The 24,967-nt window shown below is 33.0% G+C and overlaps 2 protein-coding genes across 2 annotated transcripts; both read right to left on the reverse strand.

The window, feature by feature from the left end:
- Positions 1 to 4,781: 4,781 nt before the first annotated feature.
- Positions 4,782 to 19,017, reverse strand: LOC103494330 (probable receptor-like protein kinase At5g61350). Its single transcript, XM_051081799.1, has 21 exons — positions 18,698 to 19,017; positions 17,596 to 17,697; positions 17,308 to 17,390; positions 17,124 to 17,208; positions 16,956 to 17,042; positions 16,135 to 16,196; positions 15,846 to 16,039; positions 15,646 to 15,706; positions 15,085 to 15,262; positions 14,428 to 14,466; positions 14,225 to 14,286; positions 14,108 to 14,144; positions 13,439 to 13,488; positions 13,159 to 13,228; positions 12,771 to 12,846; positions 11,628 to 11,707; positions 11,477 to 11,545; positions 8,422 to 9,609; positions 7,858 to 8,298; positions 6,213 to 6,857; positions 4,782 to 5,447 (listed from the first exon to the last, which is right to left on the reverse strand). Exons 1-21 carry the CDS (start codon positions 18,764 to 18,766, stop codon positions 5,061 to 5,063), a joined length of 4,065 nt encoding a protein of 1,354 aa, XP_050937756.1. The 5' UTR covers positions 18,767 to 19,017; the 3' UTR covers positions 4,782 to 5,060.
- Positions 19,018 to 22,512: 3,495 nt separating this feature from the next.
- LOC103494329 (probable xyloglucan 6-xylosyltransferase 5) lies at positions 22,513 to 24,747 on the reverse strand. Its single transcript, XM_008455458.3, has one exon. The coding sequence runs from the start codon at positions 24,338 to 24,340 to the stop codon at positions 22,958 to 22,960; it is 1,383 nt and encodes a 460-aa protein (XP_008453680.2). The 5' UTR covers positions 24,341 to 24,747; the 3' UTR covers positions 22,513 to 22,957.
- Between the last annotated feature and the right edge of the window lie 220 nt (positions 24,748 to 24,967).

Below are 24,967 nucleotides of genomic sequence, written 5' to 3' on the forward strand. Positions count from 1 at the left end.
AGAAATGGGGAATCCAGCAGCACTAAAAACCGCTCTTAAACGATCAAAAGTAAAAGAAAAAAGATAAGAAGAAGAAGAAGAAGAAGAAGAAGAAGAAAGAAGAAAAGTTTGTGAAAGAAGAAGAGAAATAGCATAAGGGAACGCAAAAGCAGCAGCAATGGAAGTAAAGAACTGATAATTCTGCAGAAAACTATAAATGGATTTTCTTGTGAGTTTCTTCGATTCTTCCATTGAATCAAAAAAACAAGCTCTGAAATGAAATGGGTTTAACAAGATTTGTGATTTGTAATCGTGCATTATTTAGAATATGAAGAGAAGTTATTTGATTCTTCTTCCATATCTAAACAAAAAAAAAAAAAAAAAAAAAAAAAGGAAGAAAAAAGATAGCTTTTTTGGAATTTGCTTTAGGGTTTAGGCTTGAGAATTGGGTATGAGTTTCATCATCCTCTTTGCTTGATGATGCAATTTTGAGTTCCTTCTTTTGAATTGCTTCTAATCCACTCTTTTTCTCAATTGTTTATAATAGTTCTAAGCAACCCCTCCTTTTCTTTTTATTTATTTATTTGTTTTTTTTTTTTTATTTTAGTCTATAAATAAAATAATTTTTAATAATTATGGTTTGGAAGAACTTTGAAACTAAGGCATATAGAAAGAGAGAGAGAGATTGATTGATTACCTAATGCTTCATCTATCAATCAACCATTGGCCTATAATACAAGTCATCATCAATGTCATTATCCTTAATTATGAAATTAGAGGTTAATTATTTAATTTCCTCTATGAATCTTGTTTTATCTTTATTTTTAGCAGCCACCAAACTTTGGGCTATGTAAATTAATTCCTATACTTTTATTATTTTTTTTTATTAAAAAAAATCACTATATTCTTTTAAATTCAACCATTTAGGTAAATATTGAGAGAAATGTGTGGATCAAATAGATACTATTGAAGTTTTGATTAGAATTGAGTGAACATAGATGTAAATTATAATTAATTGCTTGATTAAGAACGTTTAACCAATTTATGTTAAAGAGAATTAGAATCCTTTGGTGGAAGATTGAAATGTTAGATTTGAATAGTAATTAGTAATTAAACAGAAATTTAAGTGAAAGGTAGATAGCAAAAATCATTAAAAAAAAAAAAAAAAAAGAAGTGGGTCCTAACATAAATAAATACATTGCAATAAATAATTGAATAAATCCATCAAAATCCTATCTTCCAAAATAAATAAAATTAATTAAAAAAGAAAAAAAAAAAAAAAGAAGAGAAAGCCATCGACTCTATCCATTTATTAAAGTGATTCGATGAAATGGAGTCAAGACTATAGCTAAATTCCAAGAAAGTTGAAGATTCTTTGTTTTTCTTTTAATAAATCTTAATGATATAATATCAAACCGATGAAGAGAAGTTAATAATAGAGATTTGTCAAGGTGGATCGATCTAAATTGATCGTAATTTTTCATGGTAGAGGTAATGGTTTGAAATTTTACTAAATCGGCTATAGTTGGTTTAGTCGAAAAAGTGACTCGATTCTACATTATGGAAATGTTGTAAAATGGTACGAGAATGAAAACGATGACATTGTTTAATGGCTATTTTATTTTTAGGAAAAAAAAAGGATGGAAGAATAGAAGGGTGAAGATAGGAAGATGGGAAGTGAATTTGGTATTAAAACCTTTTGACCTAAGCTTAGTTGGTGGATTGGTAGATTTAATTATTATCATTTGTATGGATCTAAGTTGATTACCAAAACATTTGTTTGGGACAACCAACCCCTCTTCTCTTAGGCCCTTTTCTTTTTCTTTTCTTTTCTTTTCTTTTTATATATATATATATATATATATATATATATATATATAGTTTGGTTTATTTTTTATGGTCATGGACTCATTCATAATTCACTTTTTTTAAAAAAAAAAAAATCTTTTTATGTATACTTTTTAAGAATTCGTTTACTTTTCATAAATAAATAGGAATAAGGAATGAGAATAATATGTATAAGTTTTCATTATCTATGATGATGTTTTGGAATTTAAATAAAATTTAAGAATCTCTCTTTCATGAGTTTGTCTACTAAAATGGATTATACAAGTTTTCATTTTCATTTTTTTTTATATTGGATTCTTTTCTTTATTTGGTACTTTACAATTTATTCGATTTTTGGTCTATGTATTTTTAATAAAATATAATATTTAGTTTATTATTTATTAGTCTATTAGAAAACATATTTTTGACATGAAAATTATTTTTATTATATTAAATGACTCAATTTAAGAATTATGGAAAAAAAAAACATGAAGACTAAGTTTGGAATTAGAAGAACCAAATTTATTTTATCTTAAATTTATGTTTATAGTCTCTACTTCTATATTTATTTTTTTTGGTTATATTGAGTTTTCCTCCTTTAATGTATTAAATGAACTCATTAATTTGTTTTATATCAATTTGTATATTTATAAATCAATATTCACAATTTTTATTATTAGTAAAATATGTGTTAGGTTATATTTGGTAACCATTTCAATTTTAATTTTCTCTTAATTTTTAGTAGCAAAATTAAAAAAAAAAATGAAGACAAGATTTTAAAAATATATTTTTAGAAACGTTTTCAAACCTTAGGGTTTATTTTAATAATATATTGGTAAAAACTAAACGGGGAAACAAGAAATTTAAGAGTAAAAAATATATGTTTATAGGCTTAATTTCTTAAAACTAAAAATTAAAATTAAAATTAAAATAATTAAATTACTAAACGTTTCGTTTGGATTTAAGAAAGTTGAAGAAATGATTTTAATTTTTTTTTTTTTGAATTAGAAAGAATTGAAATGAATGTATTTAAACTTTCAGACCAATTCACTGACATAGACTTTTATTTGGTAAATTTGTTAATTAAAACCTTGATGGGATCTATTATGTAAAATATTTTCAAATCCTATGAAATCTTACAAAATCCGACCCTTTTGATCCAATTTTTTTTAAATAAAAACAGAATTTGAAATTATTTCGAATTTAAAAATCGTTCTCAACAAATAATTAATTTGAAATTTGTTGTAAATTTAAATTGCACAAATTTCTTAGGTTCGAAACAAAACGACTATACCCATTGTTAGATTCATAAATTTAAGAATTGTAATAAAAAAAACGAGTATTTTGAGATAGTTACAAATATATCAATCGGACTACTTTCTATGTAGTTGACTAAATTGAATTTAATACTTTTTCTTTTTTGTATTCAAGACTTTAATTATTATTTTGTTAATACACTACAACCTAATCTAATAATCTCACTCTTAATTTTAATTCTAATTTTAACTATGCTCAATCTAATAATCTAATAATCTCATTTTTTTGGAAAAGGATTATGAATAAAAAGTTTAGTTCATTAAATCACTCAAAACAATATTTATTATTAGAGGTGTCTAATAAATTTGCATGTTGAACTTCAATGACATTTAATTTCCATAACTATGACTACAAATAATTCACTGCTTCTTATACTACCATATTACAAATAATTGTATATAAAATAATATTTCAATCAATGGTACCTATAATTTTTGAATCAATATTCAATAGAATCTTCAATTATATAAATCAATCATCGCAAAAAAATAAAAATTGTGTAAATCAATAATTGCTACAAAAAGTTTTATCCAAAGAAAAAAATTGAAGTGTTTTCAAATCAATAAAATATATAGATATATATTTAAAAAAAAGTTATGTTTTTAACTATTATTTTTATATTGTTTTTGTCTCTATTGTTGGAGTGTTTTTTTTTTTTCTTTTCAATTTGGTGTCTATGTTATTTAAAAAGTTTCAACTTAGTCCCTTGTGTTTTAACACTTTTCAACTATATTGTTTGTGTGAATTAAATTAAAAAATTAGTTGATGATAAGTTTATATGATGTTTATGCAATATTTTTAGAAATTAGGAGTGCTTAATGGGAAAAAGTTTAGAAGAATTCCAAACCTAAAAGAAGAAAATTTTATATATACCTAACAACTTAGAAATTTGGTGAACTAAAAGAATGGTAAACCTTCTGAACTAATTTGTATGAACTCACTAAATCCATAAAGTACTAAATTGGAAGAAAAAAAAATTAGTTAAACTAACATTTTTGGATAGTTTGGTAACATTTTGGTCTTGGTGTTTCTTTTTAGTCTAACCAAATGGTGCTATGATAGGTTACTATCATTTATTTTAAATTTTATTTTCTCGATCTTCTTTTTCTCCCTTCTTTCGTTCGGCCATTTCAAAATAGCTAAATCAAAATTGTTTTTTAGGCTCCTAAATAAGTGTGAATATGTTATAGTAAAATTAAATTTATCGAAATAACTCACAAGCGAATTGAAGAGAAGGAAAAGAAGTCCAAAATAAAGATCAAATTCTAATTCGTCGAAGAGTAGGAAAAGTCAGTTGTATCTTCGTAAAAGTAAAACCGTAAGTCAATTCACTTTTATTATAACTTCGACTTCAATGTAAAATTCCTTCCCATTCTTGCAACCCTCTCAAAACTGAGCTGACAAGGTAAATTTGTGCATCAATCACAAAATGGTCCAGCCCAATTGCAAAAGCTCAATTTAGTATAAACAAGGTTGTGGCTCACAAAATGTAGTTTGGAGTCATTACCTATGAATCCAAGATCCACCAAATTTTCTTTATAATAAAGAAAAGAAAAAGCAATTCACATTTCATCATCTTTTACATAGAAATATATACCTTTTATGGGACAATATATCTTTGTATTGGAACTTGAAAGAATGTATTCAAGAAACAAGGATGAAAAATGATACTGATATTACTTTCTAAGAATCTTTGTGAAACTGAAACAACCGAAGATTCATATACACAGAGGACCAGAATTCAAACTTGATTGAAGAAAAAAAGAACAATGATAAAAATCTACACAACAATCTGTATAAACTTCAAATTCTTGATTTGGCAGTCAACTGACTTTTTAGGGGTCATGGCTCTAATTTTGACGAACTTTTCAAAGAATGTATCGGCCAAGAGAGTGTTTGTTAAAAACTTAACAAATCCCAGGTAAAAATTCAATTCATCATCTTCCTTGAAAATTTTGAACTTCAGAAAACAAAGGAGCACTAACTGAAACTTCAGAAGTATCATCACTTACAGAAGCACTTGTTGTTTCTTCTTTTGGTTTATTGTCATTTGGTTTGTCCAAAGCCACAAGGCCTTCACATTTGTCTTCATCAGGGTCCTCGAGCTCTGATACTGCCTCTTGTAGTTGCAAAGCGTATTCCAAGTTCCATAGAACATCTCCCATGCTTGGCCTATCAACCCCATATTCACCCAAGCATTTCTCGGCTGCTTCCACAAATTTCTTCAGTGACCCTTCTACGATTGAGCTGCTAATTTGAGGATCAATTATCTTGTCTAGTTTTCCTTTTCTGTAATTCTGCATTGCCCACTCGGCCAAGTTTACCTGCGCTAGGAATACGAATAAATGATTAAACATACCGTGAGCTACGACTTTCAAGTCCAAAAACAACTCAACAAGGTATTAAAACAAAACGTCCTATATTCAAACTCTATAGAAGGCGTTGAAACATATTCAAAACTCTTGGACTCTGTTCAATAAGTCTAAAGTTCGAATTCGGAAGTCTAGAAAATTATATATGAAGTGAAGATAAAAATAAGTGCGAGTTAAGAATAATTGTGCAAAGGCTTAAATAGCTTACCTACTGTTCTAAGCCTTTTAGAGGGCGTTTGGGCCCTCAACTTGCTTTGAATGGAGTGGCCTATTATAGCCGCTCGGTCTCTGATTAGAAACTCCTAATTATTATAACCCACTTAGTAGAATAAAACTATTTGAAAATCTTAATTGTTTATTTTGTTTACTAAGTTATAACCATCAACTCTCTTCGTCTGTAACCAGACTCAAATAGTCCGCCCGAACACATACTAAAAGTTCCAAGCAGCCCCTTAGTTTCTCCTATTAACTCGGGTGTCATAGCTCTTCCTCTAAACGTAAGTTAGGCTATCCTAAATCCAGCCAAATCCTAAACATCTAAAAATATCATTTTCTCCCTGATTAATATTTATAGTCTAGTCATGGAATCACGGTTAGGAACCCATTTCCAAGTTGCAAATACATAGTCTTGATAATATGAATAAATGATTATATATTCAGGTAACATATCAGCTTAAACTTTTGGGTCGAGATAATAGAAAGAGTTAGATTAAGGACCTGCTCACGAGGCAACGTGGGATTGATGACTTGTCTTGCACATAGAACCTCAAAAAGAACAACCCCAAATGAGTAAACATCAGATTTCTCAGTTAGTTGCTGTCGTCTAAAGTACTCAGGATCGAGATAACCAAAACTTCCTTTAACTGCAGTGCTAACATGGGTCTGTTCCAAGGATGGTGCAGCTTTGGAAAGCCCAAAATCGGCAACTTTAGCAACAAAATTTTCATCAAGCAGAATGTTAGTGGTCTTAACATCACGGTGGATTATGCCCTGAGCCGCACCAGTGTGGAGATAATGAAGGCCACGAGCAGCGCCGATGCAGATTTCGAGCCTCTGTTTCCAGGACAGAGGAGGGAGATTAGAGCCATACAAATGGTCGCGAAATGGGCCATTGGCCATGTATTCGTAAACCAGAATCATCTCGGATTGTTCGTCGCAGAAACCGATTAGAGAAACCAGATGGCGATGGCGGAGTTTAGAGAGCATTTCGATCTCGGTTCTGAACTCGTTAATGCCTTGATCGGAACTAGGGTTTCCACGTTTAATCGCGACTTTTGTTCCATCTTCTAATGCTCCGACGTAGACTTTGCCGAATCCACCGACGCCGATCACTGCTTTCTCGTCGAAATTTTGTGTAGCAACCTGTAATCAAAGAGATATTGCTCAATAAATCAACCAAAATAGGGAAAGGATGTTCTTGGAAAGTATCAGTCTTTTTAAATATTTTTAACTCATAAAAACCTTAATTTGCGAATTTAGACTATCATTTGACCTTTGAGTGATAGTGATTAATAAGTGTGTTGACTTCCCAATTTTGTCGTTTTATGTATCAAATTTCATCATTTCAATTATAAAAGACTCTTTTTTTTTTTTGAAACTTTTATAAAAAGAAAAAGAAAAAACAAGAATAATTTTTTTGAAAAAAAGAAAAATTGTTAAAAATAGCAAATTGATAATCGATAACAAGCATTGATAGACACTAATATATGTTTCTGACATTGATAGTTTTGATAGACGTCTATTAATTTTTATTATTTATAGAATCTAAAATTTTGTTATAATTTTTAAATATTTTGATTTAACTATTTAAAAAACAAGAGTTATTTTTAACAATAAATATTAAATATTAAAGTTTATAGATTAAAAAACTAAAAAGATATTTTTTTCATTTGGTAACTTTAACCCAACATTTTCTAAAACTATGAGAAGTAGTTTTTATAAGTTATATTTGTTTTTGGATTTTCACTTAAAATTCATGCGTTTATTTAATACAAGTGAGAATTACAGTAACAAATTTGAAAAAACATAGTATAAATTTCTAAATTGAAAGTGTAATCAATGGTCGTAAAAGTTTCTAACAAGTCTTGAAATTTTCAGCTATCATATCTAATAAGTTTGGATATACATTTTCATTTTAATATTTTGTTTATCTAACCTCTAAAGTTTATGTTTTTTTTTTTTTCTATAAAAAGAAATACTTTCAATTTGCAGCGTAGAAAAAATTTACAACATTTTCTTTTAAGTTGGATGCAACAACAAATGGTGGCAAAGATTAAAGTATTTGATACAATCGTATATCAATCTAATTAGGAATGTTTCTTAAACGAAGATATAGTACTAGAAATTTAGGTAGAGAAATTACCTGTAGCTCGTTGAGGGAGAAGAAACGGCCGAGACCAACATTGGAGTAGATACCGGAGAAGCCAGTTCTGCTTCGGCGAGAGCTAAAAACGGTTGATGATCTTCTAGAACTGCTTTTAGAAGAGAAGAAACTGGCAGTGTTAGTTGAATTATTATTATTCAAAGGAAGAAGCCATGAAGAGAAACTGTGTTTCTTTTCCCATCCATTTGGTCTGTTTTGCCATCTCAAGAACATAACACCAAGGAAAACAATGGCAATGGCTCCGATTACAAGTCCCACAACTGCAATTATCTTCATTGTGCTAAGTGTTGAGCCTCCCATGTAGGTTCCATCCACTGAAAATAAGCCGTCCAAGCTTTGTGCAGCGTTACTCATCTTCATGATTTCCACTCCATTTAGGATTGCATCTTGTAGCCCTGACTCCACATTTGATGGACCAACCTGTTTGTGTATTTGTAGAGCGGTTCAATAATCCTTTCATATTTTGTGTATTTTGTTTTTTAAATTTCGAAACCACTAAAACAAAACAAAAGAAAGCAAAAGTGATGAGAAGAAGATGAAGACCTGAATCATGATGGTGTTGTTCTTAATGTCGGAGGCATTAAGAACGAGGTCTCTGTAGTAGGGAGTAGAAAGATCACCGGTGAGTTGAGAGAGATCAAGATCAGCAATACCCATCATCCCATTAATGTACACATTGAAGTACAAGTTATTCAGAACTTTGCTCACAATATCACAAAAATGGAGTCTAATCAAATACGAGTAACTCTGTTCCACATTGAAACTCCAACTCATATTGAAATTCACTTGCATCGTTTTAGGATCTTGCATGTCCTCAGCAGTTGCATAAACCCAATTAGGAGCAATCAATGGAGTCAATTCAATTCCAGGGTATTTAATCGAGTCCAAATCCACAGAAACATTCTTCGAACCCTGTGGAAATTTGTTGTAACCATCATCGGTTTCCCATGTTCTTGACAACGTGTCCTTTTTAGGAACAATTTCAGGGCCACCCACATTAACACGGTAGCAAATTTGCAAAGCAATGTTGGACAATCCGTTGAAAAATCCCACCGGAGAAACAGAGTTAGCGGAATCGGAAAACAGAGCATCTGGAGCGGAGACGATTTCGATAGCATTGATGAAGGCGAAGGAATTCTTCTTAGGTTTGAATTGGAGGGAAAATCGAGCGGTGGTGATGTTGATTAGGTATTCTTTGAAAACGATTTTGGGATTAGGTTTGATTGAGAAATCATGGAGGAGAACGACGGAGTCTGTGGTGACGGTGAAAACGGAATCGGTGAGATTGAAATTAGGATTAGGGAGAGGATAAAAGTAGAGGCGGATCCAATGGCGTCCAGGTTGAGAAATGAAGAAAGTGTAGGTGGAATCGGTAGGGAAAATTCTAGCGGTGAGAAAAAGAGGTAATGACCAAGAAGAGAGAGGGGAAACGAGGGCGTTTGAGGGAATGGAATCGACAGAGGCTTGAATGTCTTCTTCGGTGGAAAGAAGAGAAGTGGATTCGCGATCGGATTTGTAAATGCGGGCGTCGTCGAGACGGGTTTGGGAAGGGGAACCGCAGTCGATGAGATAAACGTCGCGAGGGGTGAAGGCAGGGAATAAGGGGTTTTTGGCGGCAGAGAGAGTGGCAGAGAGAAGGAAGAAAAGGAGAAGGGAGGAGAAGGGGATTCGAGGGGTTGGAGCCCCGGAAAGTTCTCCTCCCATGGCCACCGCCAGAAGAAGTTTAATGTTGGGTTAGAGCGGCGGCGGAGGAGGAGAGGAGATAGGCATGAGAATCGGCGGGAAGAAACAGGGAAAGAGAGTTACATAGAGAGAAAGAGACATTGGCGTTGGCATTGGCGTTGGCATTGGCGTTGGCATTGGCATTGGCATTAGCCATTCGCCATTAGCCATTACAATTAGAGTTTGTTGGAGGCAAGTAAGTGAACTACGTGCAAACCTCTCATGCACAGCCCATATTCTTCTTCTTCCCTTTATTATTATTATTATTATTATTATTATTATTATTATTATTATTAGTTGTGTTAACAATAACTATAGCTTACGCCTAATATCAAGAATCATTACATCATTTGACTTTGATATCAATAACATAAATATTTAGGTAAGTGATTAAATACTTTATTTGAAATAAACTTATCATGTAATGTTGTTTTTTTAATACAATACTTTCTCTGAGTTTTGTTTGTACAATTCAAATAGAACACAAAAAAGGAGAAAGATAAAAATAAGAAAAAACAACCGAGTAGTGCGGTGGGCCCCAGAATTTCTACCAACTATTTACAAACATCATTATCCAATCAGTAATCTTTTACAAAATGTAAAGAAAGTTAAAAAAAAAAAAACTCCAACTCAATTTTTTCTTTTGTATGCATGATCATTTCTATAATTTCTATATTAAAAATATTTATAAAATATAATAAAATTTTAAATTGTAGAGACATCCTATCAATGTTTAGGTAGATATTTTGGTTCGTTATGTTATATTTTTAAATGTTCTTAATTAAATGGTATAATTCGAATGTTGAATTTTATAATTGAAAGTTGAGTAAATAATAAGAACTATCACCTGAGATGATTATTGTAATTTGAACATATAAATACTTGCAAATGGCATTGGTCTATGATAATGCATTGTCACATGAAAAAATGGATAATAGAAAAGAGAGAAAGAACTTATGATAATGCACACCACTAACAACACCAACTCCTTCAAAAGTCTTCTTTATTTAATAACATTATTATAACTTTTCTAATGTCATACATAAATATTGTGGTATGTGTGTGTAGACATAGTGTTTTTGTCGTATAATTTATAATTGTCTAATTAATTACAAGAGAAATCTGATCTCCAAAAAAACAAAGAAAAAAGTAGCTGGTATTGACCAATTTAGAAGATAAATAGTATTATATATATATATATATATATTCTGTTGTGTTTTGAATGTTTCTATGAATTTACTTAAGAATTACAACAAATTCCCCATTTATCTATTGCTCAGAGATAGAGGAATGATATTCGACTTTCATACAAGCTCCAAATAGTGGTACATTAATACATATGGTGACAACAACATTTTTTTCTCTTCAAGAATTTTATGATATGATAAATATGTGTGTTGATATGAACCAAAGAATGTTGAGTTTGAGATGTCAACTTCTTAATGGTCAATCATTATCTGCACAAACTTTGACCAACAGATATTAATATTACAACTCTTTTTCTTCTCATTGCATCTGACAGCCCTGTTCTTCTGCTTTGAGATATACAAGTCCACGCCTTATCCTCTGCACGTCAGTACCAAATGATACCCATTAAAGTGGTTTGAAGGTCGCCAAAAGAAACAATAAACAAATCTACAAGTTCTCGTCTCGGATTATCTTATTGGGGTTTCGATTAATGCAGGTTTGGCGAACAATGAAACATGAAGAAAGAAGGTTGAGAACAGCATGCAATTAAAAGGATAGATTCAGCTTTCCAAAGCAAATAGGACTATAGCTTGTGTTTTTCTAAGCATTTAGAAAATCGTTTCAAATGTGCTTGACATAGGGAGGTCAGAACATGCAGTTTCTATTTAGGCAAATGGTCTTTTGTTACCTCTCTTGTATCTGTCATTCGTAGAAGTTCCAATCTTTCCAGGGGCCTCCGATTTGAAAGGGTAGCAAGCTGCATCAGTAAGAGATTACAATCAGCTTAAAAAATATTAAAGTCCATGAATAAATTTGATGAGAGTGGATGGAAAAGCTACCCAGAAGCTAAACCGTTCAGGATCTCGTGATGAGGGCATCATTGCTTCCACGTTAAGAAGTCGATCCCGTTTTATTGGATCTGTCGAAAATCCCATTACTGGTCAAATTATGTTGCAAGAAAAAGAGTGCATGAAGGGGGAAAAGGAGATCTTAATTAAATTGTGACTTAGTGCTAAGAAATTAGCGTTCATATTACAAAAATTAGTGTTCAAGATTATGTTCATATTTTATTATTTATAAAATAAAATTACAGAAATTAGCGTTCTTAAGGCTAAGAAAGAGTCACTTCGAAATCCCCTTCTCCTTTTCATCTTTTTTTTTTCCACATCTACATGTACCCAACTTTTGGCAAACTTTTGCGTATTTACGATGCGTCTCCAAATCCACATTGAAAGTCATGACTTAATATTATAGCAGCAATGGTGGTTAACTTCCTAAATGGATGCCAAAATTTCCAAGGAAGGCAAGCCTCTGGGGAACCACACCTAATAACATGGAGACTGGGGAGAATTCTTAATCTTGGGTAGGAACAGCAGAGGAATGAAAACTTTTCCTTCAATTTCTCTTTACCTTGACATCGTTAACCAAGGAAATCAATTCTTTCAAAAGCAACAGCTAGTTCGAGAGAGCTCAAATATACCTACACATCACCTAGAGATCAAAGCTAAAGAAGGAATTACATTCAAGCCCACTCTATACGGGCCCATGTATATGTTACAAACTAAATTGTTTGCATCAACGAGAGTAGAAACTCCCGGTTGGTCCATCTGATGATTTGAGGTCCGAGTTGTAACTTATCTCTCATATCATTCTCTTCTTTTTCAGAAAAATATCCAACCGTACACCTAGGGGAACTCGCATATGTGACCGATGTGGGATAGATGAAAAATTCCACGTGAAAGTTAAAGTGAACAGGGAAGAGCCAAAAAATTCCAAAGAAGTTGGGCCAAATGAGAATCAAATTGATAGACAGTTTTTATAGCACAATCAAATCGATAGAAAGTCAATTGAAAATTTTCAGGAAATATTTATAAGGACCTGAGGTTCACAAGATGCAAAAATCAAGGGCATAGAGCATTTAATTGTTATAGCACGATTACTAAATCACCCGTTATTTTATAGCCTGATATCATCTCACATACCTCGTCTAGATGCTTCTTTTGCCCTCCTTATCCATGACTGAGCATACTCTGCTGCGTTAATTGTCATTTCCTGCAGCTGTAAAGAGGCATACAGATATAAAACTTTGTACCAAACATACAAAGTTTAGTCAATGAAATTTTGAATACCTATTTTGATCATGAAAAGAAAATTAATTGCACTTTACATCATCTCTCTATAATTTAGCCTCTCAAAATGTCACATTCATGCTAAATTACTATTAGTTAAAAATGGGAACCTACTCGTTATGGAATATTAAGATCCTGGCCATAAGGCAATGAACTCATCTGACTTCTTTTTCAAGAAAATGTACTTGACGCAAAAAGAAACACATAAAGCAAATGGAAAGTCAAATTTTCAGTAATTTACTTCTGTCCGCTCTATTGTCCCTTCCGGGGGAGTTATATCATTGACCCATTCGATCTCTGCCACTCGATATCTGAATGAAGCATTAAAAGAAAATATACCCATGTTACTAAAACTGGAATATCTTCGTAATTCCTTTGGTTTTTGTAGCTTCCACTTAGTATAATTTTTTTTCCAACAAAATAACTTCCTTGGATCGGGGTACAGAAAAAAAAAAAGAGAGAGAAAATCACAAAACCCCGTATTCAATTATGAGCAAAAAATCAAGTTAGTGCGAACTTACCCATCTTGATCCCAAGATCGAAGAATGCGAAATCTTCTACGACTTTCAATCTGCAAAAGTTTTCACAAGAAAATCTACCTTGAGTATGAGAAAACAAAACCAGTCCAATAGTAATCAAAGATCATGTATGCTTCTTTGGAGACAATCAGCAGCAAGAATTATAACTTGAATTTGAAATTTGGCCATCATTTATTTCTTTAGGGTGAATTTCTGAAAGAAGTCTCATTACTTCATCAAAATTGTGCACATAGATATTACATGATGAATAAGCAAATCATATCTTTCTCAGGCTATGTATACAAGAAGAGTGAGAAAATAGTAGGATTTCTTCTTAATGGAAAATGGTAGGATAATAATCCAGCCAAGTGGCGCGACTTCTAAATGAGGTAAATGCTGTAAGACTCAATTGTTATCGACACCATATACTACTTAATCTCAAAGCTACACTACTCTCAACTATCCATAACAAAGTGGCTCAGTATAGTTAAATTATAAAATTAGCATACATTCCAGAAAAATACCTAAATTACACGGTGAGCGAATGAAAGAAAGTTATTATTTAATTTCGCATTTGAAAAAGTTAAAAGGGAATGTCTAATACACCATATTGGTTCGGCCACCAAGGTTACAGAAACAAATATAAAATCATATAACAGATGCCTGCCTAACCTCTAGATAAAAACGTCCATCCGCAAGTGGCTCACACCTGATAAGAAAAAAAATCAATAAGTGATGCTTCTTCCAATTAAGGGATACGAGGAGCCAATGTATACGACTGACACCTACTCCGTAATTTCCACTTCACATGCAAAATCAGCAATAGAACCAGTTGTAGAATCCACTATAACCTAGATAACAAACATATAAGCCAACAAAAATAACAGTCAATACTTTAAGAAATTTATTATACCTTAAAGAAAAAAGAAAATGGGGAAAATCATAAAGAAAAAAAAAGAAATAAAATAAAATGATAGTTGTGCAACATCTACCATTCCCATACGATGATTGCCTTCCATTACCCTCCTGACCTGTTATTTAATTAAGGAATTAACTTAAGTAATTCAATAGGATAAACATAAGAAATGGAAATACGGCACTTGCATGAATGCTAATTTAAAGAAAAAGAAATTAACAAAGATAAGAGAAATTTATGGCCACAGAGTTTTCAGAGTAAAGGAAGCTTTCTTTAGAGAAAAAATAGTGAGTTCAAAACTTTCATGAGGGAGAAAAGAGAAATAAAACTTGTGAAGTCAGTAGAAGCATGAAGGTCCCATGGAAGTGTTGAGTATCAAGATCATCACTTTTCTAAGTTTATACGGAGAGTTTCAGGATAGACAAAAGAAATAAATTCAAAAGGCTTGTTCATCTAAACGAAAAACAAAAACACAATTACAGAGACAACAATAGCACCCTGAAGGATAATAACTACATGCATAGAGAAGAACTTTATGGTGCTCAGTTCATTATCTTTGATACAAACTCATCTCCTAGCAATCACCGTGTAAATGATTTGCTTAACCTGCGATACCAAAAGAGCTGACTAGTTCAGCACCTCGGCACAAATTGTTCTAAAGGCTCGGGGAGAAAATTTTAAGCAGGCAATATGCTGTTTTAGATATCAAAATAAAAATCTTAGACCAACTTACCATAAGTCTGTAGCGGGGTTCAAATATGTGAAGCGGAAATTTCTGACATGGGATAACAACATCCATGACAAAAAGAGGCATTAAATCGACACCAAAATTTGTTAAACCCTCATGTTCTGACTTTCTTTCAGCATATTCCTCTGGAAAGTTCTTCTGTATAATGTTGCTCAGTGTAACACTGGTAAAAACCAACTGAATGTCACGCAAAAAAGAGAGATCAACCGAACTAGATAACAAATTAATACCATAATGTTTTGACTTAAAGATGAGATATTTTCAGCTTCACTATGCTGATCTGCATATAGTATCACTACAGACAAGAAGCATACACGTGGATCGATAAGAAGGTTGGAGCCTGCATGTGCATGTTGAGCCAAGCATTCTTTATGTACAGCCAACAGTCGACAACAGCTAAGTTTATCTTAGGACTCCTATTCATACTTTAACCATTTTCCATAACAAAAGCACATAATTTTATGGGTAGAAAGAAATCAAGCGTGGCTGCTTCTTGGACTGCATTACCATGCGCTGATTATTACAACTACTAGATAAGCAGCTTACCTGATCGAACATGTTCTTGAACTGATAAAAAGAACTGTTCTGCACAAGGGACATTTATTACCTATATTTCAAAACAATAATCAGAAAGACGATTCTAAGATCTTACACCCCAAAAATAAATAATAATAACAAAATGAAAAATGTATGTTATCTATACAAATTGAAATGTCAATGGAGAGAGGGAAACAAAGATCACCAACCACGATCCATAGACTGAAATAAGCAGGAACGGCAGAAAGAATGCCCACAAGGAGTGGTGATGGGTTCATAAAGAAGCTTAAGACAAAGGGTGCAATCAAAGTCATCACTACGATCGGGTAGCCCATGGAGTCCTTTTCCCATCACAGTAGCAGCTATTCTCTCCAATCTCTGAAGAGAAGCCTGAAGAGGATTGCTACATATTACAAGAAACAAACGGAAAAAATATTTCACGAAAAGGACTTTCAATCAAATGGCATACATTTCTATATAAAAACAAGAATATATTACCTTAGAGGGTCAATTTGAAGGCCAGAAAGAATAATATCCTTTGCCATGGCATATTTTTCTAGCTGCAAAATTAAAAGGAAATTATAATCATTCAACATTGTTTGTTAAAATAACAGAAAGGATAAAGAGATAAATTGTTGTAGATTATCGGTTATAGAGCAAGTTTTGTTTAAGGAATCAAATTTGATGAAAATATAGAGGTCTTTAATGAAACATCAACAGTTTCAAACTATTAAACTTTTCACTCATGTCCATATTAGAAAGACAGATTACAGGATAAATCAAGTAGAGAGAAAACTTTGAATTAAAAAAATGGAGTGGAAGGAAGATAGAGAGAGGAGAGAAAAAAATTAGAAAATGAAGCATCAATTTTTCCCCATTAGAAGATAAGCATTAAGGAAAACAAATTGGTAGACCAGCGAGAGATGCTAGAAAAAGTTATATCAATTCACTATTATGAGACTTGTGGGTGAATTCTGCTTTCAAAAAACTTCAAGGATGGGACTGAACAAATGCAAATATGCAAAAATGTTAGCAGTAAAATTTTTCACTATTTTAATTTCCAAGTATTTATTCCTCTCAGATGTTCATTTCTGTAGATTTCCCCTTGTTCTTTTTTAATTATTATTTTTCTATTTATTCCTCACCCTGGTTGACATTCTCGACATGTAGTTAATATTTCCATGATATTCCAGAAAAAACACATTGCGCCTCCTATTCACAGAAATATTGGTATGTCAACTGAAAGTTTTCCTCGGATTTTTTTATTTGGAAGTTATGTAAATCTTTCTTTGAGGTCTCAAACAATTAGATATTCTTACGAGTATGAGAGCATTAGCCTTCAGAATATATGGTTTCACTGATTTACCGCGTAGGTCCATCAGCTTCTCAGCATCTTTTAGTGCAAGCTGAAACGTTGTTGAAGAGTTAACAAAGTAAGCAATGTTCAAAATAAAAATAAATAAAAAGCAATTAGCCAACAGAATTACCTCAGCATGTACTGTAGGATCCAACCCATTTAATGGTCGATATTCAGAAGCGGCTGGTGGTCTGTCTTTCAGGAACTGACTAATCCTGCTTGTTGGTATCATAGGTATAATGAATGGATAATACTGAAGAATGATAAAAAATACATCCGTTCCAATAAACTTAACCACTATAAACAACCAAAACCTGATATAAGCAGCACTTCTATTGTTGAGAATAACTGGATCACCTGGCTTGATGTTATTAGCTCTTGAGTAATACTTGATTGCCTGAACCAAATATAAACTTCTATTTTATTTACAAATGCTGAGAACAAAAAAAAATGATCGAGCAATATGGAGAATGCAATGTCCTAACTAATGGCATGGTGCACATATGTGGAACTTGATAGTTTAATGCATGCTCTGAAGATAAGATTTATACTTTCTCCTAGAGTATGAAGATGAAGGCTAAGCATGAAGCCAAGAAATTCACCTCTTCAAAGTGATTGTTTTTAAATGCTTGATTCCCATTTTGTACAAATTCAAAAACATCCCTGAACATGTCCCATGGCAATGAACCCTCTCCTTCATTGGCCTGCATTAAAATTGAAAGCCTCCAATCAAATCCCAAGACATGCATTAAATCATCAACACAAGAATTGATGTTAGCCTTTAATTTTCATCTCCAGTAATAATACTAAAATGACAATTGCCATAATTTTTCAGCTTTTCAAACATTCTTTCAGCTACTGACTTAAATTGTATCTTCTTTGACCGGAAATTGTAGTCATCAACCAAAATGAACTTGTTGGGTCAAGAACTCAATTAAGCTAGCCATAAACCCTACAGTAGCCGTTAGATCTAATATTTCACCATTTCATTATTTATAATCACCATCAAGCTCAATGTTGCAGCTCTTGATAGCTTTCATATGACATGTCCTACAATATCTCATACCGAAACAAGTATATTGAAAACAACTTTACGACCCTGAAAGTTTCTCTCTCCCTTTTCCCTTGACCAATCAAACAGTGAATAAACCAGTAATGATTTGCTTAAAAAAAAAAAATTAAAAAAAATGATAATAATAAAATAAAATAAAATAAAAACCAACTACTACTTGAAAGTTGAACACGATCTATTCTATATAGATCGTACAACTCTATCCTTTACTTCTAATAAAACAACCAGGAATGTCCCAGTCAAGCTCGAGACACAGCAAGCATACACTCTAAACAAAACGATCAGATATTCTGAAGAAAGAAACGATTCAATTTTATCCAGAAAGAAAAAAAAAATACAATATTCGTTTTTCCTTTATTAACTAAAGTTGAAGCATTTCAGCTTAAAGAACAGGACAATTGATCCAACAAACAAAAAAACAATCCTTAAAAATTTCCCGCCACCTATTTCTCACTCGTTTAACATTAAACAACAACACAACACAGAAACAGTTGAATTTTTACCTCAATTTCGCAGAAAACAAGAAAATGTGCATGCGACCCAACTCAAAGACTCAGTGCCCAGTTCTTCCACCACAGTTAATTAAAAGAAAAAAACTAAAGAAGAATCAAGAACGAAAAAAAGCAACTAACCCAAATGTAGTCATCGATGTCGCCGAGAGAATCCAGGGACAAACTGGGTGAAGGTTCAGACATGGCCATTGAAGAAACAACAGCTCCAACTCTTCTCTGGGATGAAATTTCAACGCTGGAGAAGAGATTTGAAGCCAAAAGATAGAGAGAGTATTAAGAGGGAATTGCAATGAGCATCGTGTTCGTCCCTGAATCCTTCGTCCACACAAGGACCAGATTCTACTACGTGTTTTTCTCTCTCTTGTTTTCCCTCGGAGAGGGTCAGAGAGATACGAAGGGCTGAAATTTTTTTTAGGTATTTTGTAATATTTCTCTTTTCCTAAAATCATAATTAATTTTGTTAAATGTAATGAAATTAAGACCGGTTTACACAACGTTCAATCACGGCCGTTGGATATCTAAGATGAGGATACAGTTGGAAGTTTCTATTAACTTTTATCACCAAAATTAATTATCAAAACTTTAATTGTATTCTTTTGTGTTTTTTTTTAAAAAAAATAAAAATGTTGAAATGGATAGACTTAGAGTTGAAAGATTGCTCTCTATGGATAAAGTTTACTCACAATTTCTATAAAATAAAAAAAAAAATAGACTATTTGTAACCTTTTAATCAAATAAATAACTAACTAATTACATTTAAAATACTAATTAAGTATTGAACTTTTAGTCGCAATACGAAGAGGCAGAGATTTGAAAATTTTACTTTAATTTGCGTCGATTAAGTTGTAGTTTTTAGTAACATGCATGTATAAATAACATAATTAGTAACGTTTTGTTTCACTATTTCGTAATTTTTTTTTAATAAAACGCAAACTTTTATATTATAAACATGTTTTGTTGAAAATTGATCAAATAAATACAATGATCAACAAATTTACTTATTACTCAATAAAGTAAACAATTTAACCTAATCGAACGGATGAGATGAAGTAAACTATTATCGAATGAAATCCATTTTCATGTCTTGGTCAATCTTATAAGAATGGGATGACATAGCCTTAAAAAAGAGTCTAATGCATGTACTAATCTTTTTTATGATAATAATCGATGTACCGTGTATTTCTTCCATTAGGGTTATTTGAAGAGAAACCTATAAATATAGGGATGAATCAACCTATATATATATATATATGAGCTTATCCTATAAATGTAAAAACCATAGATGATACTTTGATGTTGATCCCATCCAACCTTAGATGTCAACATTGATATTTCGTAACAAATATTTTGGAACCATTGTCGAATTTAGTTCAATGTTTAACTAAAAAAACAAACGACTAACAAGAAAAAAGAGAAAATAAAGTAAAAATATATTTTTTTTTTTTGCCTATTTAAACAAGTTTTAACCGAGGTTCAATATATGTGGAACAAATAAAAAAAATTAAAATGATAAAAATTAGCACGAATCGATGCGTAAAACTATATTTTGCAAACATCACAACACGAAACATTAATTTTAAAGTTAGAGGATGGATTCTCTACTTCACATGTTGTCAAATAAATAAATTACATTGATGATTTATACAAACGAGCTTGTAAATAATATTAGGCATATATTTTTTAAATCAATTTTTTATATATTACATCTAAAACACTCCTAAAAAATACGTTAGAATATCTCGATAATTTGAGTCTCTTCTCATTTTAGTCTATGTAATTCCTCATTCCTCGGGTCCTATTCCGATTAGGATAGAAGAGGTTATGCCCCAGACGGTGGGATCACTAATGGCGGAGAAAGAAAGAATAGGTGCAATCATTCCATTTTAATATTCGTACTTTTCACTATCTTTAAATTTAGTTATTGCACTTCGAATGAATTTTAAATTCAATTCTCAAAAATTAAATTCTATAAATCTTAGTTATATAACAACAACTTTCATATTTCATAAATTTATAAAGAAGGCACCAACATAGACTTTTTTCTAATAAAAAATTATCAATAACGATTCATCCCTCGTTTGAAATACGTTATAACATGCGATAATACCTTGTTGTGTAAGTAAAAAGTTCGATTTCATACTCAGTTCATTGATTCATAGGGTACAAAAAGAAATAAGAAACCACCTGTAGGGATTAATTTTAAGCTTTTTTAGATGTGTAATTGAACTATCATCAATCAATCTTCCAACCTTTTTGAATAAAATAAAATATAAGAATGAAAATGATGACAAACAAGAAGCAACAAAAACAAAAGTAGTAAAGAAAGAAATCAGAAGAAAGGTTTGTTTTGTTTCAAAGAAACGTAGTTGCCGCCTAATATGCCTTCGGTTGTTTGAGGCTGTCGGCAGAAAAGGAAACTAGAGTTGATAATTATAGCATCAGACGGCATGGCCAGGGCGGGCAGCGGCGGCAGCAGCAGCAGGAGCCGATGGGAAAGCCACAATAAAGCCGAAACCTGCCTCTTGAGATTCCATTTTATGCTATCTTTCTCATCCACATTCAGCCAAATCTTATAATAAATATGATGTTAATGCCAATTAGGATGTGATTTGCACGTTTCGATGTTCACACTGTAAATGGGGTTGGGAGATGTACCAATCCAACACGTACTTCACTACATAAAACAAGTGAAAACACTAACTACCTCGACTAAGATTGAAACTTCGATCTCCCATTACTTAGATGGTAGTCGAGAGAAAATAAATAAGTGAACAGGCCACACCATGCAAGAGAGTTTTATGCTCCATCTTCACACTCTCTGACATCAATTCTATTCCCTGTATTTTTCAAACAGAATCTCTTGACATGATTTGAACTTTAGATTCTTAAGTGTTCTAAGCATCACATTGAGGAGATATTCTATGTCAATAACCTAGATACTGTTAAGCAGGCAAAAAGATAGTATAGGACTTCTGCAGATATTCTTTTGAGTGTGGGTGAGTGTACTTTGGCAGAGGATTCTGTGAAAGAAGAATGTGTTTGGTAGTTGGAAACTAAAGGAAATTTGTGTTTGACCTAAGTTCTGGCTTAATAGTGATTTGATCCAAGTTTTTCTTTTTTAATGAGAAAACTTGACTTCGATTGAGAAAACAGGGGAGAATACACAGGACAAAAGAGCCAACAACACTTACAGCACAATAGGCTTGCTCCAAAGTTCTCTAAATTACAGAAAAATACAACTCATCTAGCTGAGCAACTGCATGCATCTAACTTCATGAAAATTTGACTTATAAAACCTCACATATCCAGCTTTTTCTCACAAGAAACTGCATAGGTCCCAGCACTAGTGCTTTCGGTTGGTTTGAAGCACTCTCCACAGAAATGATTCTGGCTTGGTAAATAGCAGCTTAATCCTCGAAGCTCTTTTTGCTTCACCATAGATGCTGTCTTATTCTATGGCAGCTCAGGTTAATTGCAAAGATTCTTTTGTTATCATATCCAAGTTCTGCACTAGGATTCAGAGGGAATTTTCCCTCGTCTCATCCAAAACCACTCACCAAATTGGATTTCAAGTATGCACACCAATGAGCTAGCTGAGATTTGCAACCATAGCAACCAAACTGGCATCAAGGTCCATCGTTTTGGCCAAACATATTCACACTAGAGTTCTCTAATATCAGAAAGAATTGGAAAGAGCAAAATTTCCTATACATTTTCATAGGAACCTAAGGCCTTAGGGCATGTTTGAGAGTAAATTTGTAACGATTAAAATCACATTGTTCATTCAAAGTTACTCCAAAACCGTCTCTGATCTCTCAAATCAATTTCACTCTGTTTATAAGTGATCTGGACCATTTCAAAATCAAACTCAAACTCAAACATACCCTATATATGCAGCTACAAATCCATATCCTTAAATCATAACTAGGTACCAGTTAAACAAAGTATCCGCAATATGAACTTGAACTATCAACGCCATACAATAGAGTTCTCACCATCCTTCTTCCTCGGGATATATAATATACTGACAGGCTTTTCTCAGTAATATCAAAGTTCTGACCTAGATTTGACTGCATAATATTTATACCAATATGATTGAATCTAAATACATAGCAAGAATAGTAATGTTTTAACTCCTCAAAAAAAGATCAAAACTAAAAAAGAACATTGAAGAGGGGGAAATAAAGTATCTATACTCATTACTGAAACAGTCTTTTTAAGTTAATGAAAGAATTATACTCTATCCTCTCCTCAAAGCAGTATCAAAACGACAAGGGAAGAAAGACGAACTTGGGTAGGAACTGTTACCAGCCTTCATCTGCTAAGAATTGATGTATAACACCATCACCTAAAGGTAAATCACACAAGGAAGTGATTTGCTCACTTGGTTGGAGGAGCATTGCTTCCATGCAGAACTTGCCGCCGAATATTGTTTTGATCAACCGACTCCAATGGAGTACTTGTCTCATTCCTGATCCGCTTGATTTTGGGGCTCAAAAGGCCCCTATGGCGAAATCCATACAGCTTGAGAACTTGATTGTCAGCAAAATTGAAAGCTCTCTCCATGCTACTCAAACACCTTTCTACTGGATAGTCTCCATAGCTACCACAAGGTTTGCAACCAACAAAATGTGTCACGAACGGCCACCTTTCGTCGCCCAATCCAGGGTGATACTTCTCAATCATTTCTTCATACCTATCGACTAAACCAGCCCAGTAACCATGCAAATAGTATGAATTCTCAAGAAACACCTTATCCATCCATTGATCTTTCTGAGAAAGCAATAAATATATCAAAGCTGACTGATCATCAGCCTCAAATGCTGGCCTTCCCTTCAAGTTTGCAGTCAAAATCTTGCCAGCCTCTTCTCGAATAGGACCCTTTGGTCCCATCGGAGCCCAAGCATCCAGCAAATCCAAAGACCACTGACAATTCCTAAACAAAAAGCTTCCTGTGTTGAGTGCAATCCAGGACTTTTGATTGAACATCAAATCAGGGTAACCATGAACGACCAAGTTATAGTTATCATATTTTTCCAAAGGAATCTCAAACACCATATCAGTAAATAAAGCATCACTGTCCATCCACCAAATCCACTCAACCTCAGGGTGGGACAGCATCAATCGCCGGATCAACGGCAACTTAGCCCAATACCCAGCAAGTTCCTTATCTAAATGAGCTATATTGTATACAATCTCGATCCCATGAAGCCTGCAATAGTCAATTTTATTCTTGATTGCCTTCAACAAATAATGATCCCCAATTGGGTTGTCACAGGGTTTTGGTGGAGAACCAGTAACAAGCAAGATCCTAGCTCTTTTATTAACATAATTCGGAAATTCTGGGTTTTGATCGAGCCAAACCTTTCGTTCCTGATTCCAGTTAACAATCTTGGGTCCGAGCGTGTAAGTGACATTAGGGTTGATTTGGGTCTCGACAGGATCATCCGGGTCGTTGGGGTCGCTGTCAGATCGAATCTCGGCGAGGATCCGGTTGGTTTCTTCGATGATATTCTGGTTCACAGCGTCAGCCTCGGAGCTACCAAGGTTGCCAATACCGATTGTGCCACGAAGAACAAGGATGGTGACGAATCCACACAATATTGTGATCTTGATATTGTTGAAAGTCTTCTGGATCTGACGGCCACGGGGAATTCCAGGGAACCCACGACTTCTCCTGGCGTTGGCGGTAGCAGCAGTGGTTGGTAAACTATTCCCTCCACCGCCAGCTCTCTTCTGAGCAGAGATGTTGTCAAGTCCCATATTTCTTCTCCCTTCTCTTTCTACAAGTTTCTCTTCTGAGCAGAGATTATGCAGGATTTGGAGCTAATGGGTCATGAGGGAAATGGGGTTTCCCTCTATCCAACAGCTCTCTCCACCACCCCCACCAATTCAATTATGTTAGCAAGATCGGGAATCGAAGAGATGAAGGGGGAAATGGAAAGAAACAGAAAAACAAACAATCATGGAGCAAGAAGAATAGAGGAGTAATGGTAATGGATATAGAGTTATAGTTATAGGTAATGAAAGGTCAATTCATTGAGGGTAATGGTTAAGGAACAGCTAAGGAAAGAAGAAGAGAGTTATCTCAGCAAACAGCACCGACCGTCGTGGGTTCATCAAAGGCCCTTCCTTTGAATGATTCGATGTGTTTTATGTTATGGAAAAATAAAATTAAAATGAATTTCTCTCATTTCTGATTGGATCCATTGCTTTGTAATAATTATTGAGATTTCTTCTTTTAATTTAGGGAATTTTTTTAATGCCAATTTCCAACAACAAAAATAAATATTTCCTACATTTACGAATATAAAAAATTATAATAATAGATTTTGTTATATTTATAATTTTTTTTTAAATATTTTTGTATAATTTATTATTATTTATATA

Source organism: Cucumis melo, chromosome 2 (assembly GCF_025177605.1).
Source record: "Cucumis melo cultivar AY chromosome 2, USDA_Cmelo_AY_1.0, whole genome shotgun sequence".
Taxonomy (NCBI): domain Eukaryota; kingdom Viridiplantae; phylum Streptophyta; class Magnoliopsida; order Cucurbitales; family Cucurbitaceae; genus Cucumis; species Cucumis melo.

Excerpts from the sequence above, each read along its gene's own strand:
- LOC103494330 (XM_051081799.1), bottom strand. The coding sequence starts at position 18,766 with ATGGCCATGTCTGAACCTTCACCCAGTTTGTCCCTGGATTCTCTCGGC. Across the intron at positions 14,287-14,427 it reads GCAATCATCGTATGGGAATG|GTTATAGTGGATTCTACAAC; the intron begins GTAGATGTTGCA and ends TTTGTTATCTAG. Across the intron at positions 13,489-14,107 it reads ATGGACGTTTTTATCTAGAG|ATTGAAAGTCGTAGAAGATT; the intron begins GTTAGGCAGGCA and ends AAACTTTTGCAG.
- LOC103494329 (XM_008455458.3), bottom strand. The coding sequence starts at position 24,340 with ATGGGACTTGACAACATCTCTGCTCAGAAGAGAGCTGGCGGTGGAGGG.